General features: G+C 47.1%; 1 protein-coding gene across 6 annotated transcripts in view; it reads left to right on the top strand.

Moving 5' to 3' along the window:
- Positions 1-17,086, top strand: part of LOC135508477 (echinoderm microtubule-associated protein-like 1) — a 110,129-nt gene that overhangs the window by 67,717 nt on the left and 25,326 nt on the right. For 4 of the 6 annotated variants that reach the window (XM_064928698.1, XM_064928697.1, XM_064928696.1 and 1 more), the window contains exons 2-4: positions 7,454-7,636; positions 7,823-7,882; positions 12,381-12,513. In XM_064928698.1, coding sequence (XP_064784770.1) covers positions 7,454-7,636; positions 7,823-7,882; positions 12,381-12,513 — 376 coding nt within the window. The remainder of the gene's footprint in view (positions 1-7,453; positions 7,637-7,822; positions 7,883-12,380; positions 12,514-17,086) is intronic. The other 2 variants (XM_064928700.1, XM_064928699.1) reach the window with 1 other exon arrangement.

Here is a 17,086-nt window from a genome sequence, read left to right as displayed (position 1 = left end):
TTCCCCCATCCCTGCACCAGACCAAACCCAGGCCACCCTACAATATGTTTTTAACTCAATTCTGTCTGACATGATTTACAGCTTATCAAATCGGGGAATGACCATTCAGACAAATTGAATCTGGAGGATGATGAACTTTAGGTGTCATCCTCCAAGCCAGTCAATGAATTGTGATCTTTGTTCATGGCCTTGAGGGGAAAAAAAGAGATTGAGAGAGTGAACGATTGTAGAGACTCGTGTCAGCCCACGATTTGAGCATTTTACATTTGAGAGACAGAGTGTTTAGGTAATTAAACCTGCCTTTTTGGAAAGCACTTTGTGCTAATCTGCTAGGCTAAGCTTTCAGTGAAGCCAGACCACCAGATGGATTTTGTGTGGAAATGGAGTCTATAGCGTGACTCACTGGTTCTGTGACCCCTGCTGCATGTCAGTGTTTACAATCCCGTTTTTTCACAAGTCAATTGAGCTCTATTGTTTTGCCTCTCTGGCATACTGAAGGGAAATATAATGCATATCAATCACACTGCTAGGCCCGTTAATATTTTCTCCCAGAGAGGCAACAGTCTAGAAATATGACAACATTCTGAGATAATCTTATGAAGCAACAAAGATGAGTCCTCTGTGGCGATTCATTTCCATTTCTCTTTCATTTCTCTTTCATTTCTCTTTCATTTCTCTTTAATTTCTCGTTCATTTCTCATTCATTTCATCTCAGTCTCATCTCAGATGCCACCATTCCGGGCTAATATAAAGTCAAGTAGAGTGAATCATCATTGATAGATAGCTCAGGCAGGGGAGCTGTGTTTTTAATGAGATGACACGGGGATACACAGACAGAAATAGAGTCCCTCTCTACTTTGATCATGCACCATCCACAGCAGACACTTTTTATTCCCTGTCTCCTCGATGCATCTTTAACTATACCTGTCAGAAAAATTAAATAAATAAATGAAACTATTACCTGTCAGAGGCTGACTAAAGGTGATGAAATGGATGGGGTGGAAAGGAGGAGGTTAAGGTGCTATGTTGTTAATCATTAATGACATCAGGGGCATGGGAAAAAAAGCTACTCAGAAATGTCTGTGGTACAAAATAGAGTGCTTTACTTCCTGCTGGCTGCTTTAGGTCGAAACGCCAAGGCTCAGTTGATCAGCGAGCACTAAAAGAAGTAGACATGTGGCCCTTCACCCTTCACGACATTGGTTATTTTTGGAGAAAGGTAATCGCAGTGAGGAATATCAAGAGCCATTTGGGGGAATGTAGATGGACAGGTAGATGTGTTAGCTGAGTGGAGCGGTTGTATGGACGGTTCTCTAATTGAGTCTGACACTTCTTGGGACAGCATCTATCCTGAATGGATTGGTATTGATACTGAGTTTAACCAGATAGATACAAGCCACTACACAAACGTCTCAGCTTCCAGGCAAAACAAAAATAATGTTTTGTGCATGCTTTTTCTAACCTACAGTCCTATGACCTTCTGATCCAGTGTTTCTCAACCTTTTTGGAACCAGGCCCAGGCTCGGGCAAGCAATGGTCCTTCCTGTACCAGGGATTGACAACCAATGGCCCTTCCTGTACCAGGGATTGACAACCAATGGTCCTTCCTATACCAGGGATTGACAAGAAAAGGTCTTTCCTGTACCAAGGATTGACAAGCAATGGTCCTTCCTCCATGTGGGCAGCTAACAATGCAATTAGCACTTGAGAACCTTCTCAGGAACTGGTTGGCATCATCTCTGGGACTGGTTGGCATCATCTCTGGGACTGGTTGGCATCATCTCGGGAACTGGTTGGCAACATGTCAGGAACTGGTTGGCATCATGTTAGGAACTGGTTGGCATCATGTTAGGAACTGGTTGGCATCATCTCTGGGACAGGTTGGCATCAACTCTGGGACTGGTTGGCATCATGTTAGGAACTGGTTGGCATCATCTCTGGGACTGGTTGGCATCAACTCTGGGACTGGTTGGCATCATCTCGGGAACTGGTTGGCATCATGTCAGGAACTGGTTGGCATCATGTTAGGAACTGGTTGGCATCATGTCAGGAACAGGTTGGCATCATCTTGGGACTGGTTGGCATCATCTCAGGAACTGGTTGGCATCATGTCAGGAACAGGTTGAAGTCATCTCTGGGACTGGTTGGCATCATCTCAGGAACTGGTTGCTATCATGTCAGGAACTGGTTGCCATTACGTCGGGAACTGGTTGGCATCATCTCAGGAACTGGTTGGCATCATCTCAGGAACTGGTTGCCATTATGTCGGGAACTGGTTGGCATCATCTCAGGAACTGGTTGGCATCATGTCAGGAACAGGTTGGCATCGTCTCTGCGACTGGATGGCATCATCTCTGGGACTGGATGGCATCATCTCTGGGACTGGTTGGCATCATCTCTGGGACTGGTTGGCATCATGTCAGGAACTGGTTGGCATCATCTCTGTGAATAGATGGCATCATCTCTGGGACTGGTTGGCAACATCTCAGGAACTGGTTGGCATCATCTCTGGGACCGGTATTGGTTCGGGGGCTGGTTGGCATCATCTCTGAGACCGGTATTGGTTCGGGGGATTGTTGGCATCATCTCTGAGACCGGTATCGGTTCGGGGGCTGGTTGGCATCATCTCTGAGACCGGTATCGGTTCGGGGGCTGGTTGGCATCATCTCTGAGACTGGTATCGGTTAGAGGGCTGGTTGACATCATCTCTGAGACCGGTATCGGTTCAGGGGCTGGTTGGCATCATCTCTGGGACTGGTTGGCATCATCTCTGGGACTGGTTGGCATCATTTCTGGGACCGGTATCGGTTCGGGGGCTGGTTGGCATCATCTCTGAGACCGGTATCGGTTCGGGGGCTGGTTGGCATCATCTCTGGGACTGGTTGGCATCATCTCTGGGACCGGTATCTGTTCGGGAGGCTGGTTGACATCCTCTCTGAGACCGGTATCTGTTCGGGGGCTGGTTGGCATCATTTCTGGGACTGGTTGGCATCCTCTCTGAGACCGGTACCAGTTCAGGGGCTGGTTAGCATCATCTCTGAGACCGGTATCGGTTCGGGGGCTGGTTGGCATCATCTTTGGGACTGGTTGGCATCATCCCTGAGACCGGTATCTGTTCGGGGGCTGGTTGACATCGTCTCTGAGACCGGTATCGGTACGGGGGCTGGTTGGCATCATCTCTGAGACCAGTATCGGTTCGGGGACTGGTTGGCATCATCTCTGAGACCGGTATCTGTTCGGGGGCTGGTTGACATCGTCTCTGAGACCGGTATCGGTACGGGGGCTGGTTGGCATCATCTCTTAGACCAGTATCGGTTCGGGGACTGGTTGGCATCATCTCTGAGACAGGTATCGGTTCGGGGGCTGGTTGGCATCATCTCTGAGACCGGTATCGGTTCGGGGGCTGGTTGGCTTCATCTCTTAGACCGGTATCGGTTCGGGGACTGGTTGGCATCATCTCTGGGACTGGTTGGCATCATCTCTGGGACTGGTTGGCATCCTCTCTGAGACCGGTATCGGTTCGGGGGCTGGTTGACATCATCTCTGAGACCGGTATCGGTTCGGGGGCTGGTTGACATCATCTCTGGGACCGGTATCGGTTCGGGGGCTGGTTGACATCATCTCTGGGACTGGTTGGCATCATCTCTGGGACTGGTTGACATCATCTCTGAGACCGGTATCTGTGCGGGGGCTGGTTGACATCATCTCTGAGACCGGTATCGGTTCGGGGGCTGGTTGACATCATCTCTGAGACCGGTATCGGTTCGGGGGCTGGTTGACATCATCTCTGGGACTGGTTGGCCTCATCTCTGAGACCGGTATCTGTTCGGGGGCTGGTTGACATCATCTCTGAGACCGGTATCTGTTCGGGGGCTGGTTGACATCATCTCTGAGACCGGTATCGGTTCGGGGGCTGGTTGACATCATCTCTGAGACCGGTATCTGTTCGGGGGCTAGTTGACATCGTCTCTGAGACCGGTATCAGTTCGGGGGCTGGTTGGCATCATCTCTGGGACCGGTATCGGTTCGGGGGCTAGTTGACATCATCTCTGAGACCGGTATCAGTTCGGGGGCTGGTTGGCATCATCTCTGGGACCGGTATCGGTTCGGGGGCTAGTTGACATCGTCTCTGAGACCGGTATCAGTTCGGGGGCTGGTTGGCATCATCTCTGGGACCGGTATCGGTTCGGGGGCCAGATATTGAGAAACAATTAAGGTACTGCCTCATGAAAGAGCATCTTCGGGGAGGAGAAGACCGATTTGTGTTAACTCTGATTCCATTGGCTGACTTATTTTCTCTGTTATTGAGCAGTCTGCTGTGGGAGTAGTCAATTCCATTGAGAGCCCAGGTGACCTTAGTGAGCAGTACAATCAGCTAACGGATGGCAGGGGTATCAGGGCTGTGACAGGCAGCCGTTGTATCCGTGCTCGTACCATTGTCCCAAGCAGCTGCTACAGCACTGAGATGTGGGCTTTGTGTACTCTGCTTTAGAGAACATCAGCTGTCGTAGCAGATTTGGCTTTCCACCTGAATCTAAAGAAGGTCTCCATCAAAGGAATCATTTATAGTCTAATAAAAAAAGCCTTCACGTTGGGTTAGGTGGCCATTTTGTTTGAGTATCGTATATTTAAAGGCCCAGTAAGTAAGTTAGATGTCTTCCTCGTAATATATTTGTCATCGTGATTGATTTGGGTTATGCACCTTGAAATTCCCATCAAAGCCTATTTTCTAGAATCTACCATCATGGTTGGTTTTCATTAATGGGAAATCAATCTAATGTGAGTTCAGATCATTTGTAGTGTAACCTGTTAAATTAACTTAACACTCCAATGATCCTGGAGCCATGGAGCATGCACAACCTATCTAGTCCTACTCAGATGATGACTGTAGTACATATCAAATTGAAAGGGACAAGCCATGAAAGAAGACCACACCACCTTGATCTTGATGTTAATTCCCAGATCTATCCATCTACCCATGCAGTCACAGTGTCCTTCCATGACTAAAGGTAGCCTATTATAGGCCTAAGTTAATAGGCTAGTATGGGCCCAGTGGAAAGCGGTACTGAGACTTACCCTGGCCTATGTCTCCAATGGAGCATTAATCAACTGTAATCATTACTGCAGGGATGCCAAGTGAATTTAAAGTAGGACCAGCTGGAGGCCACGAGGAGGGCTTTAGTTGTGTGTGTGGGGGGGGGGGGGGGGGTGAGTGGTTACTGTGGTGGTGTCAACCTCATCTGAACGAACAGATGGATGGACAAACAGACAGACAAGACAGACAGGACAGACAAGACAGACAGGACAGACCGGACAGACAGACGGAAAGACAAGACAGCTCATGATTAAATCTGTCTTGTACAAAAGCCTTTGCCCTTTGCCCTTTGTGATTCAGATCAACTCTTTCCAGGGGAAATTCATTTGGTCATGTGCTTAAAAATTAAAGTACATAAAACATGAAAACAGAGAAACTACACAAAATAATTAATTCAAATTGCCATAGCAACACATTTAAAGTGAAAGTGTAATACGCTGTATACTCGAGGGACCAGCAGACTATTTATTATACAGCCTGGTTGTTGGAATTAAAGAGTCCCCATGTCTGTTTTAATGTTCCTCTGAAGAAGTCTCTTTCCTCTTGTCCAGCTGCTGCTGTGACTGAATTTGAAGGGGATGAGCGCTGTCCTGTAAAATACTTTCAAGTTTTAGGAGGATGAGTTTTGTGTACAGGTTGGCGGCTGAATCATGATCTATATCAATTATCCTTCCCGCCGTCTCAATCAAGCGCTGAATCTTGACTTGGTTTGGCACACTCTTGTTTCCAAACATGCATATCAGATCAAAGGACAGCACACTGCAGGACAGACTTATAGAAAATGTGTAAGATATGGTGGTCGACATTAAAATGGTTCAGTTTGCGTTAATGAAGACGTTCTCTGTTGCAATTTCACTCTATAGACAGATTCCCCATTGATCTTCGTAGTGAAATTCTGTTCCTTCTCTAATCGATTTCCATCTCTTTTGTTTTCTTAACGTTTTATTTCAAGGAAGTTATCTGTACACCACTGGACGAATTTTGCCGTTTCTCTGTCAAAACCTTGAAGAGAGGCTTGGTCTGGGTGGAGGAGACCCACGACAGCGGTGTCATCTGCATATTTAAAACACTTGTGGGCTGCGTCAGAAGGACCTTGATCTGCATATTTAAAACACTTGTGGGCTGCGTCAGAGGCTTGGTCTGGGTGGAGCTGTCATCTGCATATTTAAAACACTTGTCTGGGTGGTCTGGGTGGAGGAGACCCACGACAGCGGTGTCATCTGCATATTTAAAACACTTGTGGGCTGCGTCAGAGGCTTGGTCTGGGTGGAGGAGACCCACGACAGCGGTGTCATCTGCATATTTAAAACACTTGTGGGCTGCGTGGAGGAGACCCAGATCTGGTGGGCTGCGTGAGTTGGTCTGGGTGGAGGAGACCCACGACAGCGGTGTCATCTGCATATTTAAAACACTTGTGGGCTGCGTCAGAGGCTTGGTCTGGGTGGAGAGACCCACGCTGTCATCTGCATATTTAAAACACTTGTGGGCTGGTCAGAGGCTTGGTCTGGGTGGAGGAGACCCACGACAGCGGTGTCATCTGCATATTTAAAACACTGCGTCAGAGGCTTGGTCTGGGTGGAGGAGACCCAACAGCGGTGTCATCTGCATATTTAAAACACTGTGTTGACAGTACAGTGTGTACAGTTTCGTCGGCCTGCTGGGTGGGGACTGGCTGGGGCTGTAATGGGGCTGTTGATTGGACGAATGGGGACTGTAATGGGGCTGTTGATTGGACGAATGGGGACTGTAATGGGGCTGTTGATTGGACGAATGGGGACTGTAATGGGGCTGTTGATTGGACGAATGGGGACTGTAATGGGGCTGTTGATTGGACGAATGGGGACTGTAATGGGGCTGTTGATTGGACTGTAATGGGGCTGTTGATTGGGGGACTGTAATGGGGCTGTTGATTGGACGAATGGGGACTGTAATGGGGCTGTTGATTGGACGATTGGGGACTGTAATGGGGCTGTTGATTGGACGAATGGGGATGGAGAGGGGCATTATGATACATTTGGCACCGTCATCACTGTTCTGTAGATTTATCAGATGCCGATGTTCCGCGGATGGTGCACAGATGTACTAATTACGCCACAACTAAAATACTTCAAGGACACAGAGATAATGCCATAATCAATACAGAAAGTACTGTAACAACACTCTGGGAGCCTGTGAGACATATGTGTGTGTGTGTGTGTGTGTGTGTGTGTGTGTGTGTGTGTGTGTGTGTGTGTGTGTGTGTGTGTGTGTGTGTGTGTGTGTGTGTGTGTGTGTGTGTGTGTGTGTGTGTGTGTGTGTGTGCGTGTGTGTATATATATGTCAGCCCATAATAAGAGTGTGTCTCTCTGCCGTCTCCAGATGACAGTGCGTCAGCAGCCAGCAGCATGGAGGTGACGGACCGCATCGCCTCCCTGGAGCAGCGTGTCCAGATGCAGGAGGACGAGATCCAGCTGCTCAAGTCAGCGCTGGCCGACGTGGTGCGCCGCCTCAGCATCTCTGAGGAGCAAAACGCCATGACCAATAGGAGGGGGCCCACCAAAGGTAACACACACACACACACACTCACACACAAAGGTAGACACACACATACACACACACATACAAGTAGATGCAAAACCTTAACCCCTTTCGGTGACAAACAGAAAGTCATCCATCCCAGTCCCACCTCTTCTTCATCCATCTTTTATCCTCCTCTTCTCCTCTCCTGGACTCTGTGTGTATCTACAGCTGTAGACCCAGCTGTGATGAAAAGATCCCCCTCATCAGAAAGCAATGTTGGAAAGCCAGGTAGGATCTGTCCCCTCTAACAACCTTACCAAGCACTGCCATGTGTCTATGGAGTCTACTGTGTTTAATGTACAGTGTGCATTTCCAGACATCCCTTCTACCTATGACATTTCCAGACATCCCTTCTACCTATGACATAATGAAGTAGGGATGTCTGAGAAATGTGGTGTCTACATGGTGTCTATACTACTGAACACTGAGAACTGTCTACTGAGCACTGCTGTCTACTGAGCACTGCTGTCTACTGAGAACTGGTGTCTACTGAGAACTGGTGTCTACTGAGCACTGCTGTCTACTGAGCACTGGTGTCTACTGAGCACTGGTGTCTACTGAGCACTGGTGTCTACTGAGCACTGGTGTCTACTGAGCACTGGTGTCTACTGAGCACTGGTGTCTACTGAGCACTGGTGTCTACTGAGCACTGGTGTCTACTGAGCACTGGTGTCTACTGAGCACTGGTGTCTACTGAGCACTGGTGTCTACTGAGCACTGGTGTCTACTGAGCACTGGTGTCTACTGAGCACTGGTGTCTACTGAGCACTGGTGTCTACTGAGAACTGGTGTCTACTGAGAACTGGTGTTTACTGAGAACTGGTGTCTACTGAGAACTGGTGTCTACTGAGAACTGGTGTCTACTGAGCACTGCTGTCTACTGAGCACTGGTGTCTACTGTGACACGGTCAATGGAGAGCATTCTGATGTTGGTGGTGCTCCAGACTGCATGCCATTCCAGTCCCCCAACACAGAGTGGGTGAGAGGTGGTATGCTGTGGAAACACTTGCATAGTTTTTCCTTAATTCTAGCATGTGCTGACACCCACACTAAATCATATTATGTGGCAACAATTCACAGACAACAACAGTGAGAACATCATAATTCGCAGTGCACCTAGTTTTGTAGCTGAATTTAGTCACATGATGCATATTTTGGCTGTGAGAGTATGAGTCATCTCTCTCTCTCTCTCTCTTCTCTCTCTCTGTCTCCCCCTCTGTCTCTCTCTGTCTCTCTCTCTCTCTCTCTCTCTCTCTCTCTCTCTGTCTCTCTCTGCTCTCTCTCTCTCTGCTCTCTCTCTCTCTCTCTGTCTCTCTGTTCTCTCTCTGATGTCTCTCTCTGCTCTCTCTCTCTCTTTGCTCTCTCTCTCTCTCTCCTACTCTCTGCTGTCTCTGTTTGGTCTCTCTCTTCTCTATGCCCTGATGTCTCTCTCTGCTGCTTGCTCTCTCTGCTCTGCTCTCTACTACTCTCAGTGCTCCCCCGTCACTCAAGGTCTCTGCCTGGTGCGTCTGTTTGGTCTAATTCTGCTATATCTTCTGCCAGTATGCCCTGCCAAGATTGATGATTCTACTATTGATGAAGGATATTGATGTAGGCATACACACACACATGAAGGCACACCTATTGATGAAGGCGCACACTAATGAGGAACCCTGACCCACTGCACACACATGCAACCACGCATGCACTGTTGATTTATACTGATGATGAAGCAGGATGCCTATTGATGAAGGCAATGCATATAACAAACCCAGCTTTATCTGCAGTGATAAATATTTTATGAAGTCACTGTTCAGCCATCCATGACAAATACAGGCCTGGCAAAGGCCCTTATCAGTGCTGTTAGCAATAATGCTGAGGGAGTTAAGTGGGCCCGTGATGATGTTAGAATGGAGTCACTGAAGGTGTGAGTGATGTTCTGAAGCAGAGTGACTGACGGCACATATAGAGGCAGGATTTCTAATAAAAGAACAAAGTCTGCAGACCCTATTGATGATATGTTGATCCTGTTATTTATTCCTGCGTCCACATACAATATACAGATGAAGGCTATTGATGATGTTTGAAGGCTGATGATGAAGGCTATTGATGAAGGCTGTTGATTGATGAAGGCTATTGATGAAGGCTATTGATGAAGGCTATTGATGAAGGCTATTGATGAAGGCTGATGATGAAGGCTATTGATGAAGGCTGAAGGCTGATGAAAGGCTATTGATGAAGATGATGAAGCTGATGAAGGCTATTGATGATGATGAAGGCTATTGATGAAGGCTGTTGATGAAGGCTGATGATGAAGGCTATTGATGAAGGCTGTTGATGAAGGCTGATTGATGAAGGCTGATGATGAAGGCTATTGATGAAGGCTGATGAAGGCTATTGATGAAGGCTGTTGGTGAAGGCTGATGATGAAGGCTATTGATGATTGATTGATGAAGGCTATTGATGAAGGCTGATGAAGGCTGATGAAAGGCTATTGATGAAGGCTATTGATGAAGGCTGTTGATGAAGGCTATTGATGAAGGCTGTTGATGAAGGCTATTGATGAAGGCTATTGATGAAGGCTGATGATGAAGGCTGATGATGAAGGCTATTGATGAAGGCTGTGTTGATGAAGGCTAATGAAGGCTGGATGAAGGCTATTGATGAAGGCTATTGAGGAAGGCTGATGATGAAGGCTATTGATGAAGGCTGATGATGAAGGCTATTGATGAAGGCTGATGATGAAGGCTATTGATGAATGGCTATTGATGAAGGCTGAAGGCTGATGATGAGGCTATTGATGAAGGCTGTTGATGAAGGCTATTGATGAAGGCTGTTGGTGAAGGCTGATGATGAAGGCTATTGATGAAAGCTGATGAAGGCTATTGATGAGGCTATTGATGAAGGCTGATGAAGGCGATGATGAAGGCTATTGATGAAGGCTGTTGATGAATGAAGCTATTGATGAAGGCTGTTGATGAAGGCTATTGATGAAGGCTGTTGATGAAGGCTATTGATGAAGGCTGTTGGTGAAGGCTGATGATGAAGGCTATTGCTGAAGTCTGTTGATTTATACTGATGATGAAGCATGTTGATGAAGGCTATTGATGATGAAGGCTGATGATGAAGGCTGATGATGAAAGGCTGATGATGAAGGCTGATGATGATGAAGGCTATTGATGAAGGATATTGATGAAGGCTGATGATGAAGGCTATTGATGAAGGCTGTTGATGAAGGCTGATGATGAAGGCTATTGATGAAGGCTGATGATGAAGGCTATTGATGAAGGATATTGATGAAGGCTGATGATGAAGGCTATTGATGAAGGCTGTTGATGAAGGCTGATGATCAATGTTGATGATGAAGGCTGATGAAGGCTGATGATCAAATCACATTTTATTGGTCACATAAACTGAATACAAAACAGTTAATCAAATATAAAAATGTAAATTTTTCAATAACACAAAAGGTTGATTGATTTTTGTTACACCTTACCGTGAAATGCTTACAAGCCCTAAACAAGCAATGCAGTTTTAAGAAAATAGAGTTAAGAAAATATTGACTAAATAAAGTCAAGTAAAACAAGTAACCCAATACTGAGTCAATGTGTGGGGTTGGAGTAAAGTGACTATTCATAGATAATAAACAGCGAGTAGCAGCAGGGGTGGGGGAGGGGCACACAATGCAATTAGTCCGGGTAGCCATTTGATTACCTGTTCAGTAGTCTTATGGCTTGGGGGTAAAAACTGTTGAGAAGCCTTTTTGTCCTAGACTTGGCGCTCCGGTACCGCTTGCCATGCGGTAGTAGAGAGAACAGTCTATGACTGGGGTGGCTGGGGTCTTTGACAATTCTTAGGGCCTTCCTCTGACACCGCCTGGTGTAGAGGTCCTGGATGGCAGGAAGCTTAGCCCCAGTGATGTACTGGGCCGTACGCACTACCCTCTGTAGTGCCTTGCGGTCAGAGGCTGAGCAATTACTGTACCAGGCAGTGATGCAATCTCAGGACCCATGCCAAATCTTTTTAGTTTCCTGATGGTGAATAGGCTTTGTCGTGCCCTCTTCACAAATGTCTTGGTGTGTTTGGAGAAGTATACTGTATATATAACATATAGCCCTAACCCTGAGTGGGCTTTTCCTCCATTATCATCATCAGTCTTTTTGGGGACTAGATCCGGTAAAGAGATACTTACACACTCTTCTGCTAAGTTCTAATCAGGTTCAAGAGTTAAACATCTCTGCCACGTTCAGTACGTCATCACACGACTCAGCTTAGTCCCATGAACTTTCCATCAGCCTATTAGTTGTACATCTCTTGGTCGAGGGCCATTTATTGACTTCCAACTCCATTCAAAATGACAGAGGTCAGAAGAACAGTGGAAGTGTCTTGTATTGGATATGCTTCCATGTGATCAATTCCAGTGGGGCAAACTTGGCAAAACCGGTTAAAATGATGTTATATTTACATAATTTCTATCCGTTTCTGGTCATTATGTCATCGGATTTTAATGACAATGCTGGGATGTCTCCAAAGCATTGTATTCAACCTTTCCTATAAATTATAACGTTTACATTTCTGGTTCGTTCACTTCACACCTGACTATGACAGTTCCCAACAGCTTTAAAGTCACCTTTAAGGTGTGGTTATTTTCTGTATGTTGAAGCTGGTTCAGGGCAGATCATCAGTTGCAGCTGGTTCAATGCAAAGCCCCACTTAGTCTGTGCTACTGTGTGTGTTTGTTTTACAGCCAGACCCATGATGGCTGCCCTCCCTCTAAGGCCCATGGTCAACAACGGCACTGTCCTACCAAAGAAAAGTGGCGGCACGCTACCGTCCCTCTCCAGCTCCAGGAAGGATGCTGCTGCAACAGCAACCAAGAGGTAAACAGCTCAAATCGCTTCTGTTACATTTTGGTAGGCCTAAATCCAGGGGTTTTCCTGACCACGTGACCTGATAGAGGTTCAGTTTATGAGACATAGGGCCAGTTTATTAATTTATTTTTATTTCACCTTTATTTAACCAGGTAGGCTAGTTGAGAACAAGTTCTCATTTACAACTGCGACCTGGCCAAGAAAAAGCATAACAGTGTGAACAGACAACAACAACAACAGTTACACATGGAGTAAACAATAAACAAGTCAATAACATAGTAGAAAGAAAAAAAATCTATATACATTGTGTGCAAAAGGCATGAGGCATGAGGAGTGTTTATGAGACATAGGGTCAGTTTATGAGACATAGGGTCAGTTTATGAGACATAGGGTCAGTTGATGAGACATAGGGTCAGTTGATGAGACATAGGGTCAGTTTACGAGATATAGTTCAACAGTACTTTTTCTTGCTTTGATTAAAACCAACCCTAGTGTTTTAGTGTTGACTAATTGATCCTTTTAAAACAGTAATGACTCTGTTCCAAGCAGACAACCACAATTTGTTCTGGTTTGCTGCCAGCTGGCAGTATGAATAGCTAAACGTAGTCATAGTCAGTTGTAACCTAAAGCTCAATACGTGGACACTATTGAAATACACAATTCTACCAGAACAAAAATATCATACAACGTAGGAAATCATCCCAAATGTGGTGTGTTTATTTGATTAGTCCACTAAGTCGACACATTGTCTCCTACAAACCCACATTGTCTCCTACAAACCCACATTATGTCTCCTACAAACCCACATTATGTCTCTTACAAACCCTCATTATGTCTCCTATAAACCCACATTATGTATCTTACAAACCCACATTATGTCCCCTACAAACCCACATTATGTCTCCTACAAACCCACTTTATGTCTCCTACAAACCCACATTATGTCTCCTACAAACCCACACTATGTCTCCTACAAACCCACATTATGTCAGATATAACCCCACATTGTGTCTCCTACAAACCCACATTATGTCTCCTACAAACCAACATGATGTATCCTACAAACCCACATTATGTCTCCTACAAATCCACACTGTCTCCTACAAACCCACATTATGTCTCCTACAAACCCACATTATGTCTCCTACAAACCCACATTATGTCCCCTACAAACCCACATTATGTCTCCTACAAACCCACACTGTCTCCTACAAACCCACATTATGTCTCTTACAAACCCACATTATGTCTCCTACAAACCCACATTATGTCCCCTACAAACCCACATTATGTCTCCTACAAACCCACATGATGTATCCTACAAACCCACATTATGTCTCCTACAAACCCACACTGTCTCCTACAAACCCACATTATGTCTCCTACAAACCCACATGATGTATCCTACAAACCCACATTATGTCTCCTACAAACCCACATTGTGTCTCCTACAAACCCACATTATGTCTCCTACAAACCCACATGATGTATCCTACAAACCCACATTATGTCTCCTACAAATCCACACAGTCTCCTACAAACCCACATTATGTCTCCTACAAACCCACACTGACTCCTACAAACCCACATTATGTCTCCTACAAACCCACATTATGTCTCCTAAAAACCCACATTATGTCTCCTACATACCCACATTATGTATCCTACAAACCCACATTGTGTCTCCTACAAACCCACATTATGTCTCCTACAAACCCACATTATGTCTCCTACAAACCCACATTATGTCTCCTACAAACCCACATTATGTATCCTACAAACCCACATTGTGTCTCCTACAAACCCACATTATGTCTCCTACAAACCCACATTATGTCTCCTACAAACCCACATTATGTCTCCTACCGACCCACAATGTTTTCTCTTCACTGCATTACTACTGTCTCCTGTTTGGCCTGTCTGTGCCACATCACATTTTTCCCCCTGGCATAAATATCCCCTCCTCAGACGGGAGAGCCTCTGACATTTTAGGTGGATGGTAAAAACAAAGGGACAGTGCTGTCACGGCCATCCCCATACCCACCGCCGTGGCATTCAGAGACCAGGCCCTGATTAACAGACTGGGGCTGACTGGGGCAAGGGGAGCACAGGTCATCAATCACTACTGTCAGGGGAACAAAAGGCACTCCTCCACTGATGGTTATTCCTGGAGTCAAATGATCATAATCCTGGACTGACGAATGGGAAGGTGGATGGATGAGACGACAGACTCTAGAGTAATTTGATGTAAAGAGGAGAAGAGGGAGGGTGGAAGAGTTCCTAATATGGATGCCGTATCAAAGAACCTTCTCCAGACTGAATCAATAGATCGAGAATGATCTACACTGAGTCTGCAAAGCACTTAAGAGCACCTTCCTAATATTGAGTTGCACCTCCTTTTGCCCTCAGAACAGCCTCCATTCGTCGGGTCATGGACAAATGTGTCAAAAGTTTTCCACGGGGATGCTGGCCCATGTTGACTCCAATGCTTCCCACAGTTGTGTCTAGTTGGCTGGATGTGTCAAGTTGGCTGGATGACTTTTGGGTGGTGGACCATTTTGATACACACGTGAAATTGTTGAGTGTGACAAACCCAGCAGCGTTGCTGTTAGTGACAAACCCAGCAGCGTTGCTGTTAGTGACAAACCCAGCAGCGTTGCTGTTAGTGACACAAACCAGTACACTTGGCACTTACTACCAGACTCCGTTCAAAAGCATTTAAATATTTTGTCTTTCCCATTCACCCTCTGAATGGCAACACGTACACAATCCATATCTCAATATTCTCAAGGCTTAACACTCCTTCTTTAACCTGTCTTCATCTCTTCATCTAAACTGATTGAAGTGGATTTTACAGGTAACATCAATAAGGGATAAGCTTCACCTGGATTCACCTGGTCAGTCTATGTCATGGAAAGAGGAGGTGTTCCTAATGTTTTGTCTGGCCCTAACCCCCCAGACCCAGTCTCTCCATCTGTCTGGCCCTAACCCCCCAGACCCAGTCTCTCCATCTGTCTGGCCCTAACCCCCCAGACCCAGTCTCTCCATCTGTCTGGCCCTAACCCCCCAGACCCAGACTCTCCATCTGTCTGGCCCTAACCCCCCAGACCCAGTCTCTCCAGTCTGTCTGGCCCTAACCCCCCAGACCCAGTCTCTCCAGTCCGTCTGGCCCTAACCCCCCAGACCCAGTCTCTCCATCTGTCTGGCCCTAACCCCCCAGACCCAGTCTCTCCATCTGTCTGGCCCTAACCCCCCAGACCCAATCTCTCCATCTGTCTGGCCCTAACCCCCCAGACCCAGTCTCTCCATCTGTCTGTCCCCCAGACCCAGTGTCTGGCCCTAACCCCCAGACCCAATCTCTCCAGTCTGTCTGGCCCTAACCCCCCAGACCCAGTCTCTCCAGTCCGTCTGGCCCTAACCCCCCAGACCCAGTCTCTCCAGTCTGTCTGGCCCTAACCCCTCCAAGCAGGTTAGAGAGTGTCCAGACTGTTACGTTATCATCATCCTAAATGCTCATTATGTTACCTCAATGCTACCCATCCCCCATAGATGAATGAGACATTTAATTAACAGATAATTTCCATGAACAATGAATAACACCATTCATTATAAAACATCTTTCCCCCTGGAAAGCAGTGGCTACAGTTTCTGATTGGACTATCCTGGTTAAATTAACTTTAAATGGAATGAATTAGTTAATAAACAAATGAATGAATCTCTCTCCTTCCCTCCGTGTGTGTGTGTGTGTGTTTTGTGAGTGTGTGTGTTTGTGAGTGTGTGTGTGTGTGTGAGTGTGTGTGTGTGTGCACACGCGCATCTAGCCCTAACCCAGTCTCACCAGTCTGTCTGGCCCTAACCCCCTCAGACCCAGTCTCACCAGTCTGTCTGGCCCTAACCCAGTCTCTCCAGTCTGTCTGGCCCTAACCCCCCCAGACCCAGTCTCACCAGTCTGTCTGGCCCTAACCCAGTCTCACCAGTCTGTCTGGCCCTAACCCCCCAGACCCAGTTTGTCTGGCCCTAACCCCCCCCAGACCCAGTCTCACCAGTCTGTCTGGCCCTAACCCCCCCAGACCCAGTCTCTCCAGTCTGTCTGGCCCTAACCCCCCCAGACCCAGTCTGTCTGGCCCTAACCCCCCAGACCCAGTCTCACCAGTCTGTCTGGCCCTAAGTCTCCCCTGTCTGGCCCTAACCCCCCAGACCCAGTTTGTCTGGCCCTAACCCCCCCCAGACCCAGTCTCACCAGTCTGTCTGGTCCTAACCCAGTCTCACCAGTCTGTCTGGCCCTAACCCCCCCAGACCCAGTTTGTCTGGCCCTAACCCCCCAGTCTCACCAGTCTGTCTGGCCCTAACCCCCAGACCCAGTCTGTCTGGCCCAAACCCCCAGTCTCACCAGTCTGTCTGGCCTTAACCCCCCCCCAGACCCAGTCTCACCAGTCTGTCTGGCCCTAACCCCCCCAGACCCAGTCTCTCCATCTGTCTGGCCCTAAACCCCCCAGAACCAGTCTCACCAGTCTGTCTGGCCCTAACCCCCCCAGACCCAGTCTTACCAGTCTGTCTGGCCCTAACCCCCCAGACCCAATCT

This window comes from Oncorhynchus masou, chromosome 21 (genome assembly GCF_036934945.1).
Source record: "Oncorhynchus masou masou isolate Uvic2021 chromosome 21, UVic_Omas_1.1, whole genome shotgun sequence".
Lineage (NCBI taxonomy): Eukaryota > Metazoa > Chordata > Actinopteri > Salmoniformes > Salmonidae > Oncorhynchus > Oncorhynchus masou.
This window is presented reverse-complemented; position numbering and strand designations above follow the sequence as displayed.